The 13,375-nt window shown below is 44.9% G+C and overlaps 1 protein-coding gene across 1 annotated transcript in view; it reads left to right on the top strand.

The window, feature by feature from the left end:
* Positions 1 to 3,247: 3,247 nt before the first annotated feature.
* The window catches only part of LAMA3 (laminin subunit alpha 3), a 261,658-nt gene continuing 251,530 nt past the window's right edge, over positions 3,248 to 13,375 (top strand). The window contains exon 1 of the mRNA XM_031003750.3: positions 3,248 to 3,772. Coding sequence (XP_030859610.2) covers positions 3,479 to 3,772 — 294 coding nt within the window. The 5' untranslated portion in view covers positions 3,248 to 3,478. The remainder of the gene's footprint in view (positions 3,773 to 13,375) is intronic.

Below are 13,375 nucleotides of genomic sequence, written 5' to 3' on the forward strand. Positions count from 1 at the left end.
AGTGCAGTAGTGCGATCTCAGCTCACTGCAACCTCTGCCTCCCAGGTTCAAGCGATTCTCCTGCCTCAGCCTCCCCAGTAGCTGAGATTACAGTCATGTGCCACCATGCCCGACTAATTTTTGTAGTTTTAGCAGAGACAGGGTTTCACCATGTTCGCCAGCCTGGTCTCGAACTCCTGACCGCTGGTGATTCACCCGCCTCAGCCTCCCAAAGTGTTGGGATTACAGGCGTAAGCCCCCACACCTGGCCACATTTCTTATGTTTAGTAGATATTTCAGTTCTGCAAAAATCCATAATAACAGCTTTAAGATATAATTTATATACCATAAATTCATAAAGTGCACCATTCAGTGGTTTTAGTATATTCACACAATTGGTGATGTGATAGTGGTGATGCATAGCGTGATGGTTATCATCACCACTATCTAATTCCAGAACATTTTTATCACTCCGAAAACAAACCCCATAGCCAATAGCAGTCACTCCCCATACAATATGTGGTCTTTTTTGTCTGATTTCTTTCACCTACCATAACGTTTCCAAAGTTCTTCCATGTTGTAAGCATGGATCAGAACTTCATTTCTTTTTAGGTGTGACAGATATTCCATTGTATGGATATACCACATTTTGTCTATCCATTCATCAGTTGGTGAACATTGGGTTGTATTTATTTTTTTATTATATGACTAACGCTGCTATAAACATTTATGTACAAGTTTTTGTGTGGATATATATTTTCAGTTCTCTTGAGTATGTTCTTGGGATTGGAATTGCCAGATCACATGGTCATGTTATGTTTAAGTTTTTGAGGAATTGCCAAAGTGTCTGCACCATTTTACATTCCCATCAGTAATCTGTGAGGGTTCCAACTTCTCCACATCCTCACAAATACTTGTTATTATCTATCTTTTTGGTTATAACTATCCCAGTGTGTGTGAAGTAGTATCTCATTGTGGTTTTGGTTTGCATTTTCCTGATGGCTAATGATGTTGAGCATCTTCCATGGTCATGCTTATCGACCATTTTTATATTTGCCCACTACTTTTTAAAAAATGGTTGAGTTGTAAGAGTTTATTCTGGATATGAATTTCTAATTAGATATATGATTTGCAAATATTTTCTTCTATCTTGGGTATTGTCTTCTACTTTCTTTTTTTTTTTTCTTTTTGAGATGGATTCTCTGTTTACCAGGCTAGAGTGCAGTGGCACAATCTCAGCTCACTGCAACTTCTGCGTCCTGGGTTCAAGTGATTCTCCTGCCTCGGCCTCCCTAGTAGCTGGGATTTCAGGTGCGCACCACCACGCCCAGCTAATTTTTGTATTTTTAGTAGAAAATTTCATCATGTTGGCCAGGCTGGTCTTGAACTCCTAACCTCAGGTGATCAACTCATCTCGGCCTCCCAAAGTGCTGGGATTACAGGCATGAGCCACTGTGCCTGGCCATCTTTTGCTTTCTTGAGGGTGCCTTGGAAGCACAAAAGTTTTAAAATTTGGTAAATTTCAATTTATCTTTGTGTGTGTGTGTGTGTGTGTGTGTGTGTGTGTGTGTGTGTGTGTGTGTTTTGAGACAGATTTTTGCTCTGTCACCCAGGCTGGAGTGTAGTGCCATGATCTTGGCTCACTGCAACCTCCGCTTCCCGGGTTCAAGTGATTCTCCTGCCTTGGCCTCTGGAGTAGCTGGGATTACAGGCACATGCCACCACGCCTGGCTAAGTTTTGTATTTTTATTAGATACAGGGTTTCACCATGTTCCCCAGGCTGGTCTTGAACTCCTGACCTCAGGTGATCCACCCGCCTCGGCCTCCCAAAGTACTAGGATTACAGGCATGAGCCACCGCACCCGGCCCAATTTATTTTTTTCTTTTGTTGCTTGCGCTTTTGATATCATAGCTAAGACAGCATTGCTAATCCAAAGTCATGAAGATTTACTCCTGTGTTTTTCCCTTAGAGTTTTATAGTTTTAGCTTTATAGTTTAGCTCTCTAAATGTAAAATTTAGAGATCTTAAATCCATTTTGAGTTAATTTTTGTATATAGTATGAGGTGGGGATCCTACTAGATTATTTTGGGATGTCCAGTTTTCCCAGCAGCATTTATCAAAAATGTTATTCTTTTCCCATTGAATAGTCTTGGCACCCTGTTGAAAATCCAGTGACCATAAATGTAAGGGTTTATTTCTGAGCTCTCAATTCTATTCCATTGATCTACGTTTATCCTTATGTCGGTACTACACCGTCTTGATTACTGTAGTTTTGTATGAAGTTTTAAAACTAGGAAGCGTGAGTCCACTGACTTCATTCTTTTTCAGAATCGTTTTGGATTTTCTAGGTCTCTTGCATTTCCACATGAATTTTAGGATCAGCTTGTCAATTTCTGAAAAAAAAAAAAGTTGGGATTTTGATCCCTATCAAAATCCATTGTGTTGAATTGTAGGTTGCTTTAGGAAATATTGCCATCTTCACAATATTGTCTCCTAATCCATGAACATGGGAGGCTTTTCCACTCATTTAGGTCTTTTAACATTTCTTTCAAAGAGGTTTTGCAATTTTTGTTGCACAAATATTGCATTCCTCTAATTGTTTCGAGGGCCTATGTGGGTTCTGTTTTAGTACGGTGTTCTGCATATAAGACCAAGCATCAGTCCGGGGTCGTGGGGGGAGGGGGTCTTCTCTGTTCTGAGGCCATCATGGCAGGTGGCGTACCTCACTCAATCTCTCTTAGCTTATTTGTAAAATTTAGCAGATTAGGCATCTAAAGGATTTCCTCTAAGGTTCCTTTCCAGGTTGGCAAATTACAACTTGCATTATTGGCTGTCTTTTAAATATGTACGTTCCACCACTCCCAGTTCCCTGGCTCAGCCTGTGGCTGCAGTCCCACAGGGATCCTAGGTGCACAGTGTTGAGGAGTTGACGAATCAACACTTGGCTGGGAAATCGAAATGTCTTTGATGTGAGTTCTGTAGGTAGTGGCAGTTTCCTCTGCTCTCAACCAAATTCGTTTACAAGCCTCCTTTACTCTTAGGTCACAGGTGGCTTTTCTGGCTTTGACCTGAGCGGTGAGTATCCAGAGAGGAGAACGATCTAATTAATTTCTGTCCTGGCGCCTGGAGGGTTCGAAGATCCCAGGCTCCCGCTCCCGCCGCCTGGGTGGGAGCCCGGGAACGCCTCTCCCATTCCCCGCCCGCGAAGTTTGCAGCGCGCCTCGCGCGGGAGAGACGCCGTCTGCTGGCCCGCGGCTGAGCACTGTCAGTTCCTGATCCGGCTGGTGCCCGCTCCAGCCGCGGCAGGTTCCCGAGCTGAGAGGCCACCCCCACGCCGCGGGCTTCCAGCGCGTGGAGCAAGGGGAGCGGCCCCGGCGCCGCCCATATCCCCGGCTGCGCTAGTCTTGGCGCTGCAGGTCCGGGAGGCGCAGGCGGAGAGCGGCGGTGCCCCCGAGCCCCTCTGCGGACGGCTCAGGCGGGAGGACACCGCGCGGCTGGATGGCGGCAGCCGCGCGGCCTCGGGGTCGGGCACTGGGGCCAGTCCTGCCGCCGACGCCGCTGCTCCTGCTGGTACTGCAGGTGCTGCCAGCCTTGGGGGCGACCGCTCGGGATCCCGGGGCCGCGGCCGGGCTCAGCCTTCACCCGACTTACTTCAACCTGGCCGAGGCGGCGAGGATTTGGGCCACCGCCACCTGCGGGGAGAGGGGACCCGGCGAGGGGAGGCCCCAGCCCGAGCTCTACTGCAAGTTGGTCGGGGGCCCCACCGCCCCAGGCAGCGGCCACACCATCCAGGTGAGGGCCTCGGAGAGAGCCGGGGTGGGCGCTCCTTTTCCTTCCCGCGCCGGCCAGACACCCGGAGAAGGGATCGGGCCCTTTCCTCACGCGCGCTAGTGGCTCCGGGCGACTGGGAAGGGCAGCCCCCATCCCCGCGTGCGAGGGCCCACGACCCAGGAGCGATCTCGTGGAAGCACCGCACCGGCACCACCGGCCCGAGGCGAGGAGGGGGAGCACGCGAGGTGACCTGAGGCTGTGGTCAGGTTCGGGCTGGTGGAGGGGAAAGTGTGAGGCTGCGCTCTAAGAGATGCAGGCGCCTCAGGCGGCCCTTCCCGCCTCCGTCACCCACGGAGCGTCCCGCCAGGCTTGAGTCCTCGAGGGTTCAGGGGCGCCTCCTGCCCCACCTCCCGGGCCTTATTCGGAGGAGTCGGTGGCAATTACTTTCTGTGGTGTATTTTAAGAGAGAATTTTTAGGTTATAACAGCGGTATCACTCTAATGTTACTGAAAAGATTCACTTCACTGCACTGCCTGAAGTGCCACCATCCAGTCATTGGGGGCGAATGAGACCTTAGGCGGACAGAGATAGAATGGCTTTCAGAGATCCGAGCCTCACCGCGAACACCCGGCGCAAACGACATTGCGGTGCATCTTAAGCAGCATCTTGCAGTGCCTGGCCCTTACTCACAGGTCTCAGCCAGGCAGGAGTGCAGTGGTGCGATCACGGCTCACGGCAGCCTCGAACTCCTGGGCTCAAGGGATCCTCCCGCCTCAGCCTTGGGTGTAGCTGGGACTACAGGCGTGCACCACCGTGCCTGGCAATTTTTTTTTTTTTTTTGAGACAGAGTCTCGCACTGTCGCCGGGGCTGAAATGCAATGGTGCGATCTCGGCTCACTGCAACCTCAGGCCTGGCATTTATTTATTTATTTATTTATTTATTTATTTATTTATTTATTTTTCTGTAGAGACAGGGTCTGGCTATTTTGCCCTAGCTGGTCTCAAACTCTTAGCCTCAAGCTGTCCTTCTGCCTTGACCTCCCAAAGGGGCAGGAGAATTTGAATCCAGTCCTGACTTCAAATCCTCGACACTAAGCCCAAATTGCCTCCTTCTTCTGCAAAGTATTGTTGAGGAACAGGAAGTGGGAAGAGGGAGCGATTTTGGAGCTTGGGTTCTAAAAGAGCAAGGTTATCATTGGGTGTCTAGATTAGTGTTTTAGAAACTCTTTTGACCATGCATTTCCATAAATGACAAGTTGTTGAACATCTAGTGCCATATGTGCTTATTTACTTATAAACTACATGCATGTATTATATTGATATGTGTTGTGCATATTTTAAAACATGCAAAAAGAGAAATCTAAAAGACAAAATAACAATGATGAAAATACTTTTTACCATATTTATATATTATCTATATTATAAAACATGCAAGAAAAGAAACTAAAAATATAAAATAACAATGATGAAAATACTTTTAATTTTAACAGTCCTCAAATAATTTTGCTTTCTCTATTTTATGATTGTGTGTTTATAAACACACAAATATGCAAATATAATTGTGTGTATAATTATTTTTGAGAAATTTAGTTTAGCTCTTATAACAATTCAGTTTTTAATTTAATTTTATTTTTGAGACAGGGTCTCACTCTATTACCCAGGCTGGAGTGCAGTGGTGCTATCTTGGCTCACTGCAACCTCCACCTCCCAGGCCCAGGTAATCCTCCCACTTCAGCCTGCCAAGTAGCTGGGACTATAGGCACATGCCACCATGCGTGGCTAATTTTTGTATCTTTTGTAGAGACAAGGTTTTGCCATGTTGGCCAGACTGGTCTTGAACCCCTGGGCTCAAGCGATCTGCCCACCTTGGCCTCCCAAAGTGCCGGGATTACAGGCATGAGCCACTGCACCCGGCCTGATTTTATGTTATACTTGATTTTAGTGGTTGTTATAGCTGAAAAGATACCTAAAAAAAATGTAGATTCAAATGGAAGAACTGCATTGACCAGTCACATAATTTACAGAGTTCAGTGCAAAGTGGAAATGTAGAACCCTTGTTAAAAATTTATTTTAAATATCAAGATGGTGACAGCACAGCATTGAAGTAAGCGAGGGGCCCTTTGAAGTGAGAGGCCCCAAGTGACTGCACACGTCTTTTGCTGTCTAAGCTACTAAATCATGGTACTATAGCTCTAGCTCTGCCCCATCCTTCGGTTAGCCTAAAAATTTTTAGAAGTAGAAACTTGGCCGGTAATTGTTCACTTCCAAGTTGTATTCAGCATTCCTAGTAGAAAGGTATTACGTTTTGATGTTTTGTATTGTTTTGTTTTTGAGACGAAGTCTCTCTCGTCTCTCCCAGGTCGGAGTGCAGTGGCACGGTCGTCTCGGCTCACTGCAACCTCCGCCTCCTGGGTTCAAGCTATTCTCCTGCCTCAGCCTCCCGAGTAGCTGGGATTACAGGCGCCTGCCACCACGCCCAGCTAATTTTTGTATTTTTAGTAGAGACGGGGTTTCACCATGTTGGCCAGGCTGGTCTTGAACTACTGACTTCAGGTGATCCACCCACCTTGGCCTCCCAAAGTGCTAGGATTACAGGCATGAGCCACCGCAGCCGGCCCGTTTTGATGTTTTAAACAATAGATTCAAGACTCATTGGAAATCTTTTGTTGGAAAATATTAATGTTAGAAAATTTTGTTTCCATGAGAAAAGACTTATTTCTGTCATTCTGATGCTTGTTTTCTATATGCCTTATATATTTTTTGGCTACTCTCAATTCTTCTATTATTGTCTTCTGGTTTAATTGATTTTTACCATTTTGATTCTCTCCTCATTTCCTTTTCTATATATATTTAGTTTTTTTTTAGTACTTATTCTGAGGATTACGATTAGTATCCTAAATATATAACAATCCAGTTTGAATTGATACTAGCTTAACTTCAACAGCATCCCAAATTCTGCTTCTATGTAACTCTGTCCTTTACATTATTGTTGCAAATTACATCTTTATACATTATTGTTCATTATTATGAATTTATAATTATTGTTATTATATATGCATTTGTCTTCTAAATAATATACAAAAAAAGCAGTTAAAAACCAAAAATATGGAGAGGCATGGTGGCTCACGCCTGTAATCCCAGCACTTTGGAAGGCTGAGGTGGGCGGATTGCCTGAGGTTGGACGTTCAAGACCAGCTTGGCCAGCATGGTGAAACCCCGTTTCTACTAAAAATACAAAAATTAGCTGGGCGTGGTGGCAGGTGCCTGTAATCCCAGCTACTCGGGAGGCTGAGGCAGGAGAATTGCTTGAACCCAGGAGCTGAGATCGCGCCATTGCACTCCAGCCTGGGCAACAGACGAAGACTCCATCTCAAAAACAAAACAACCCAAAAATACAATAATACTGGTTTTTATGTTTACATATGTAGTTACCTATACTGTTGTTCTTTCTTAGTATGGCTTTGAATTGCTGTCTAGTGTCTTTTTATTTCATCTTGAATGACTCCTTTTAGCATTCCTTGTAGAGTAGATCTGCTAGCAGGATTCCCTCAGCTCTTGAGAGTGAGACTCTGTATCAAAAAAAAAAAAAAAAAGAAATGTACAGTGCATTATATACTGAACACATTTGCCATGCTAAATAATCCACTGGCATACAGACTTCTATAGCCTTCTATATTATAGAAATAGTAACTTGTTTTAGTACTGTTTTAATAACTAGATATTATTTGTTTAAAGATACTTCTTATCAGCTCAAATAACATTTTGGGGGGAGATTTTAATTTTTAAGGCTAATTTAGTGGCAATAATACATTTTTCCAAATCATACATTTATTCCTGGTTGTAATTTAGGCATTTATGAAACCTGTGTTAACTCTCTGCATTCTGGAACCATTTGCCTAGTTAGGAAAAGATTTACTAAGTGGCACCTGAGTGGTCTAAGTCAATGGAGCTGCCTATGGTTGTGCTACATACATGGATTCCTGGCCAAGCGGGTGAGTAGGGTCACCTGGGCAGGGCTGTATCTGCTCAGAGGCAGGGAGTCTTTTTCTGCTTTGCAATAAAGAACTGTTTGAATGAGGTCATAGGACACTGATTAGATCCCTCATGTCAACAGGGTGGAAACTGCCCTGAGGAAAAGCCAGCTCCTTGAGTCCCATGTGCCCTGCCAGTTTCTCAGTGTCAAAAACATATTGTATTCCCTCAGTGGTTTTCCCATCCTAGAAGCTCAGAAAATACATGTGGAGTTAATAAATGAATATTAACTGGAGAATAATACAGGTTTAAAGTGATTATGCACATCTTAATTGTGAGAGGTGGGAAATAGAAGTGAGTTCTCCGTTACTTTCAAGTTGCACCATATACTGTGCATACTGTGTATAGGAGTGATACCAAATATAGGGGGCAGAATGGTGAGAAGGAGGAATGGCCTAGTAATGAGGGGCTTTGCTCCCCTGCTTAATGCAGGGTATTGATTTAACACACACAGACAACACTTACTGATGCTTGGCACAGGTCTAAAGCATATTACACATTGACTTCTTGATTGTCACAACAAGTTATGAATATATGAAGGAGGTACAATTAGCATGCTTCTTTTACAAATGAGGAAACTGAAGCACACAGAAGTTAAGTGATGTGTCCAAGATCACACAGTTAGTATGTGGTAAAGCCAGATTTAAACTCAGGTACTCTGGCTGCAGAATTCACGCTCTTACCTGCTATACTATGCTGTCACAGACATGCTAACTACTCCTTCCTCTGAGTTCCCGCTAAACTTTGCGTTGCCTTGCTAATTCCACTTATCACCTTGGAGCCATCCATTTTCATGTCTGTCTCCTTATTAGGATCATGAGCTTCCTGAGGGTGGGGCCCTGTCTTCCTGTTCATGTCTGGACAGAGTATTGAGATGCCCCATAGAGTAGAATTCCTGTGCAAAATATGCTGCACTGTTTCCTTGTGGAAGCTTGTCTTAGACACCCCATCAATGCTTTTTGAAGAAATATTAAAAAGGCAACACCACCATAGAATTTACTTATCAGAGTAACACCCTGATGGAACTGCTGTTTGATTTTAAAAGTACCTGAATTTCAACAATCTGTCTTCTGGAAGACAGGTGTAGCCCTGCTGTGTCTGATGCAGTGGCTGAACCCAATGCCTAGGACTGGGCTCCCAGAAGCTGGAAGAGGCAAGGAAGGATCCTTCCTCTACATATTTCAGAGGGAGGGCAGTCTTGCTGACACCTTGATTTTGGTCTTGTAGCCTCCAGCATGGTGAGAGAGAAATTTCAGTTGTTTTAAGCCACCCATTTTGTGCTACTTTGTATGGCAGCCTTAGAAACTTAATGCAGTAACTTTAGCTTCAACTCAGTTAACCAGCAGTTGTATTGACCATTCAGTGTATGCGTGTTATCCCTGTTTGGGAGAGCAGCAGAGAGGGGACCCTGCATGAGGCTCTGCGTGTAGTTCTAGGGTCCTGGTTTGTGAGACTTTGCAACCTGATAACTCAAAATGTGGCCCCTAAAAAGAATGAGAAGAGCTCTAGGCTGAACAAATATTTAGAGATCACGCACATTATGAGTCATCCTTAAGGCCAGGAATGGTGGCTCATACTTATGATCCTAGCACTTCGGGAGGCTGAGGCGGGTGAATCACTTGAGGTCAGGAGTTTAAAACCAGCCTGGCCAAATAAAAAATAAATTAGCTGGGCATGGTGGTGTGTGCCTGTAATCCCATCTACTTGGGAGGCTGAAGCAGGAGAATTGCTTGAACCCAGAGGTGGAGGCTGCAGTGAGCCGAGATCACACCACTGCACTCCAGCCTGGGCGACACAGCAAGACTCCATCTCAAAAAAAAAAAAAAAAAGAGAAATATGTGCACTTCTTTATGGCAGTAAGCTGTGTTGTGTTGTCTTACCCCTGATCCTTGCTTAATGCATGTGGGGTGGCCCGAGTTTGGGGGTGGTGCACACCTGTGAGCCTTGGATCCACTTTTTGAACAGAGCCCAGTGGTTGGATAATTCCTCCACTACTAGTGAGGGCTCAGAGGGCTGCTTCAGGGGAGGGAAGGGATGGAATTGTGAAATGAAAGCTCCTATTCCCTATGTCATGGGATTGGCTCTGCAGAGACTAAATATTGCCAAACATTTGTGTGCATGAAAGACATTGGTGGCAAAGATTCTATGCAAGATAGTTTGCACAGTAATTTGATGAGAATGCAAACATTTCAGACCTTTAAATTTTCTTACATGTTTCCAGGCTGCTTTCCTATTTTATTATGAGGACTTAGCATTTACTGTATCTTTAATGTATCATTGAATTCTAAATGTTTTTGATGAACTAGAAAAAGTAGCAGCATGTTCTGGGAGACTTCATTAGGAAAATCACTAAATAAGCTTGTTGTAAACTTATTGAGTTCTCTTTCTTTTATTTTATTTCATTATCTTCTAGGTAAACTTATTAGACTTTTCTTTGAATAAAAATATAGCTGTTAAAGTAAATTTTCTGATAGAAATTCTAAGAGCAGGTGAAATCCACCCTTTTTTTTTGAGACGGAGTTTTGCTCTGTGGCCCAGGTTGGTGTGCAGTGGTGCGATCTCGGCTCACTGCAACCTCTGCCTCCCAAGTTCAAGCAATTCTCCTGCCTCAGCCTCCCAAGTAGCTGGGATTACAGGCATGTGTGAACACGCCCAGCTAATTTTTGTATTTTTAGTAGAGATGGGTTTCACCATGTTGCCTAGGCTGGTCTTGAACTCCTGACCTCAAGCAATCCACTTGCCTTGGCTTCCCAAAGTTCTGGGATTGCAGGCGTGAGCCACTGCACCCTGATAGATGAACTCTTTATTCTCTTTCTCTGAGCAGGTGCTGGCTTAGAAGAGATTCTTTCAACCTTTCCTATACTTGATGTTACCTGCAGCATCCTCATTTTCTTTGATCACTTGCCTTGGTTCTGGGGTGTGGTCTTTCTCTGGCTACTACACATGTGACTGTCACTGCAGCTTAAGAAAATTGTAGCTGAAGCAAGCCACAGTAGAACTGCCTGACTAAATATGAGGAAGAGGAGGCCAAGGGCCTTTAGAATCATTACAAAGATGTTTGTAAGCAGCGGTTCTCCATCTTCATGGGAGATTAAATAGGAAGGAGGGTGTAATGTTGCAGCACAAAGTACTGGGATTTGCTACAGAGAAGAACTTCCTGTGCTAAGCGTGCTGCACCACTGAAATGATTTCTGAAGAGGAGGGTGAGGACTTCATCTTTAGGTCAAAATCCTCTGTGTGATCTTTTAGCCCCCAACATTTGCAATTACAAGGCTTTACTTGGGAGGCCTCATGTGGGAAAGCTGCCCTCCCCACGCCTGACTTGGTGCACAGTGAATGCATTGCAATTTTCTGGAGGGAGTTTTGGTCAACGATGCAGGCTCTACTGGCCCAGGAGCCTCTCATATGCATATCTGCATTCCTGACCCAGGAGCCTCTATTCTGGGGGCTCCCTTATCAGGAGCCTTGGCTGAGGCTCTTCCCAGGTGCCTCCACTGAGACTTCCTTACTAGTACACCATACAGGTTGGGAATCCCTCATCCAAAAACCCAAAATCCCAAATGCTCCCAAATCCACAACTTTTTGAGTGCCAGCATGACGTTCAAAGAAGTGCTCATTGGAGCTTCCTGGATTTTGGATTTTTGGATTTGAAATGCTTGACTGGTAAGTATAATATAAATATTCCAATACCCACCCCCCCCAAAAAAATCCCAAATCTGAAACATTTTTGGCCTCAAGTATTTCGGATAAAGGATACTCAACCTGTGTCAGTTTGCTCGGACTGCCATAACAAAGTACCACAGCGAGGGTGGCTTAAACAGCACAGTTTGATTTTCTCACAGCTCTGGAGGCTTAGAAGTCTAAGGCATGCGTATGGCTGGTTTCTGCTGAGGCCTCTCTCCTTAGCTTGTACATGGCCACCTTCTGCCTGTGTCTTCACATGGTCTCTTCTCTGTGCGTATGTGTCCCCAACTCCTCTTCTTATCCAGGCGTATTGGATTAGGGCCTGCCGTAATGACTTCATTTTACTTTAATTATCTCTTTAAAGGCCCTATCTCAAAATGCAGTCCTATTCTGAGGTCATGGGGGTTAGGACTTCAAACTATGAATTTGTGGGAGGGGGTGGGTGGTGGGGGGAAATGGAACACTGGGGAACCAGCCTGTTTCTCTTCTTCTTCTTCTTTTTTTTTTTTTTTTTTTTTTTGAGACGGAGTCTCGCTCTGTCGCCCAGGCTGGAGTGCAGTGGCGCGATCTCGGCTCACTGCAAGCTCCGCCTCCCGGGTTCACGCCATTCTCCTGCCTCAGCCTCCCGAGTAGCTGGGACTACAGGCGCCTGCCATCACGCCCAGCTAATTTTTCTATTTTTAGTAGAGACGGGGTTTCCCCGTGTTAGACAGGATGGTCTCAATCTCCTGATTTTGTGATCCGCCTGCCTTGGCCTCCCAAAGTGCTGGGATTACAGGCGTGAGCCACCGTGCCCGGCCTCTCTTCTTTTTTATCTCTTGCCTGCACTGTCACAGTAAGTTAATAAAGTCTGGGTTGGTGCTTCATTTGGACTCATTGTCTTAATTGACCGCTTTAACAGCTGGAAGCTCAACAGAGGCTGGAAGACTGACTTTTGAGGTGATTCTTAAAGTAGATTCCAATCAACTAATAAGAATGGTGCTGCCTGGAGACAAGCGTGCCCACACACTTGTGGGTAATGTCCATTCACTTCTATATTTAGCAAATATTTATTGGCATCTACTATGTGCCAGGTATAGGGGATGGTGATATAAGGGGCTGGAAGTACAGTTACAAGGCAGAAAAGGCCCCTGTCCTCACTGAGCTAACCTCCCATGGGGAGACTGTAGCCGTTGAGTAAATATAATAATTGTGGGTTGTTATTTTGCCTTAGAGAGAATAAACAGGATTCTGTGATAAAAATTAAAGAGGAGATGATGGCCGGGGTGCGGTGGCTCACGCCTGTAATCCTAACAGTTTGGGAGGCTGAGGCGGGCAGATAGACAGAGAGAGAGAGAGAGAGAGAGAGAGAGAGAGAAAAGAAAAGAAAGAAAGGAGATGATGTTGGTGCAGAAACCTGAGTAACCTGAGGGTTGAGAGGAAGGCAGCCTCACAATGAGGTTGGGAGAGGGCGACCCCGGAGGCCTGAGGCCCCTGAGGCGGGAACATGCTTGGTGTGTTCCAGGAACTCAGAAAGCCACATGACTGTTGTTGTTACACGTTTTGAATGTTGTCCCTGAGTGAGACCTCTGTGGTCTTTCTAGAATTTATACATATTTCATTTTATTTTTGTATGTATTGATACCCTTTCTGGTCCTCAAAAATATTTAAGTGAGTGATAAAACTAAAAAGCTGAGATGAGGGAATTGGGAATGTGGGAAAAGAAAGCAGGAAAAAGTGTAATTGTTTCATAAAGGAGTTAAAATAATAACTGAAATAGAACTGAGAGGGAAAAACCTGGTTTGAGGAATGAGTCAGGTTGGGGTCAGACTATCTCCTTGAGGAAGGTGTCTGGTTCTCATAGATCAGTAGTTGATGGTTGATTGTGTAAACTACCAGGAAAGACCTTTTTCATAAATCTAGGCTAAG

The sequence above is a fragment of the Gorilla gorilla genome, chromosome 17, assembly GCF_029281585.2.
Source record: "Gorilla gorilla gorilla isolate KB3781 chromosome 17, NHGRI_mGorGor1-v2.1_pri, whole genome shotgun sequence".
Taxonomy (NCBI): Eukaryota; Metazoa; Chordata; class Mammalia; order Primates; family Hominidae; genus Gorilla; species Gorilla gorilla.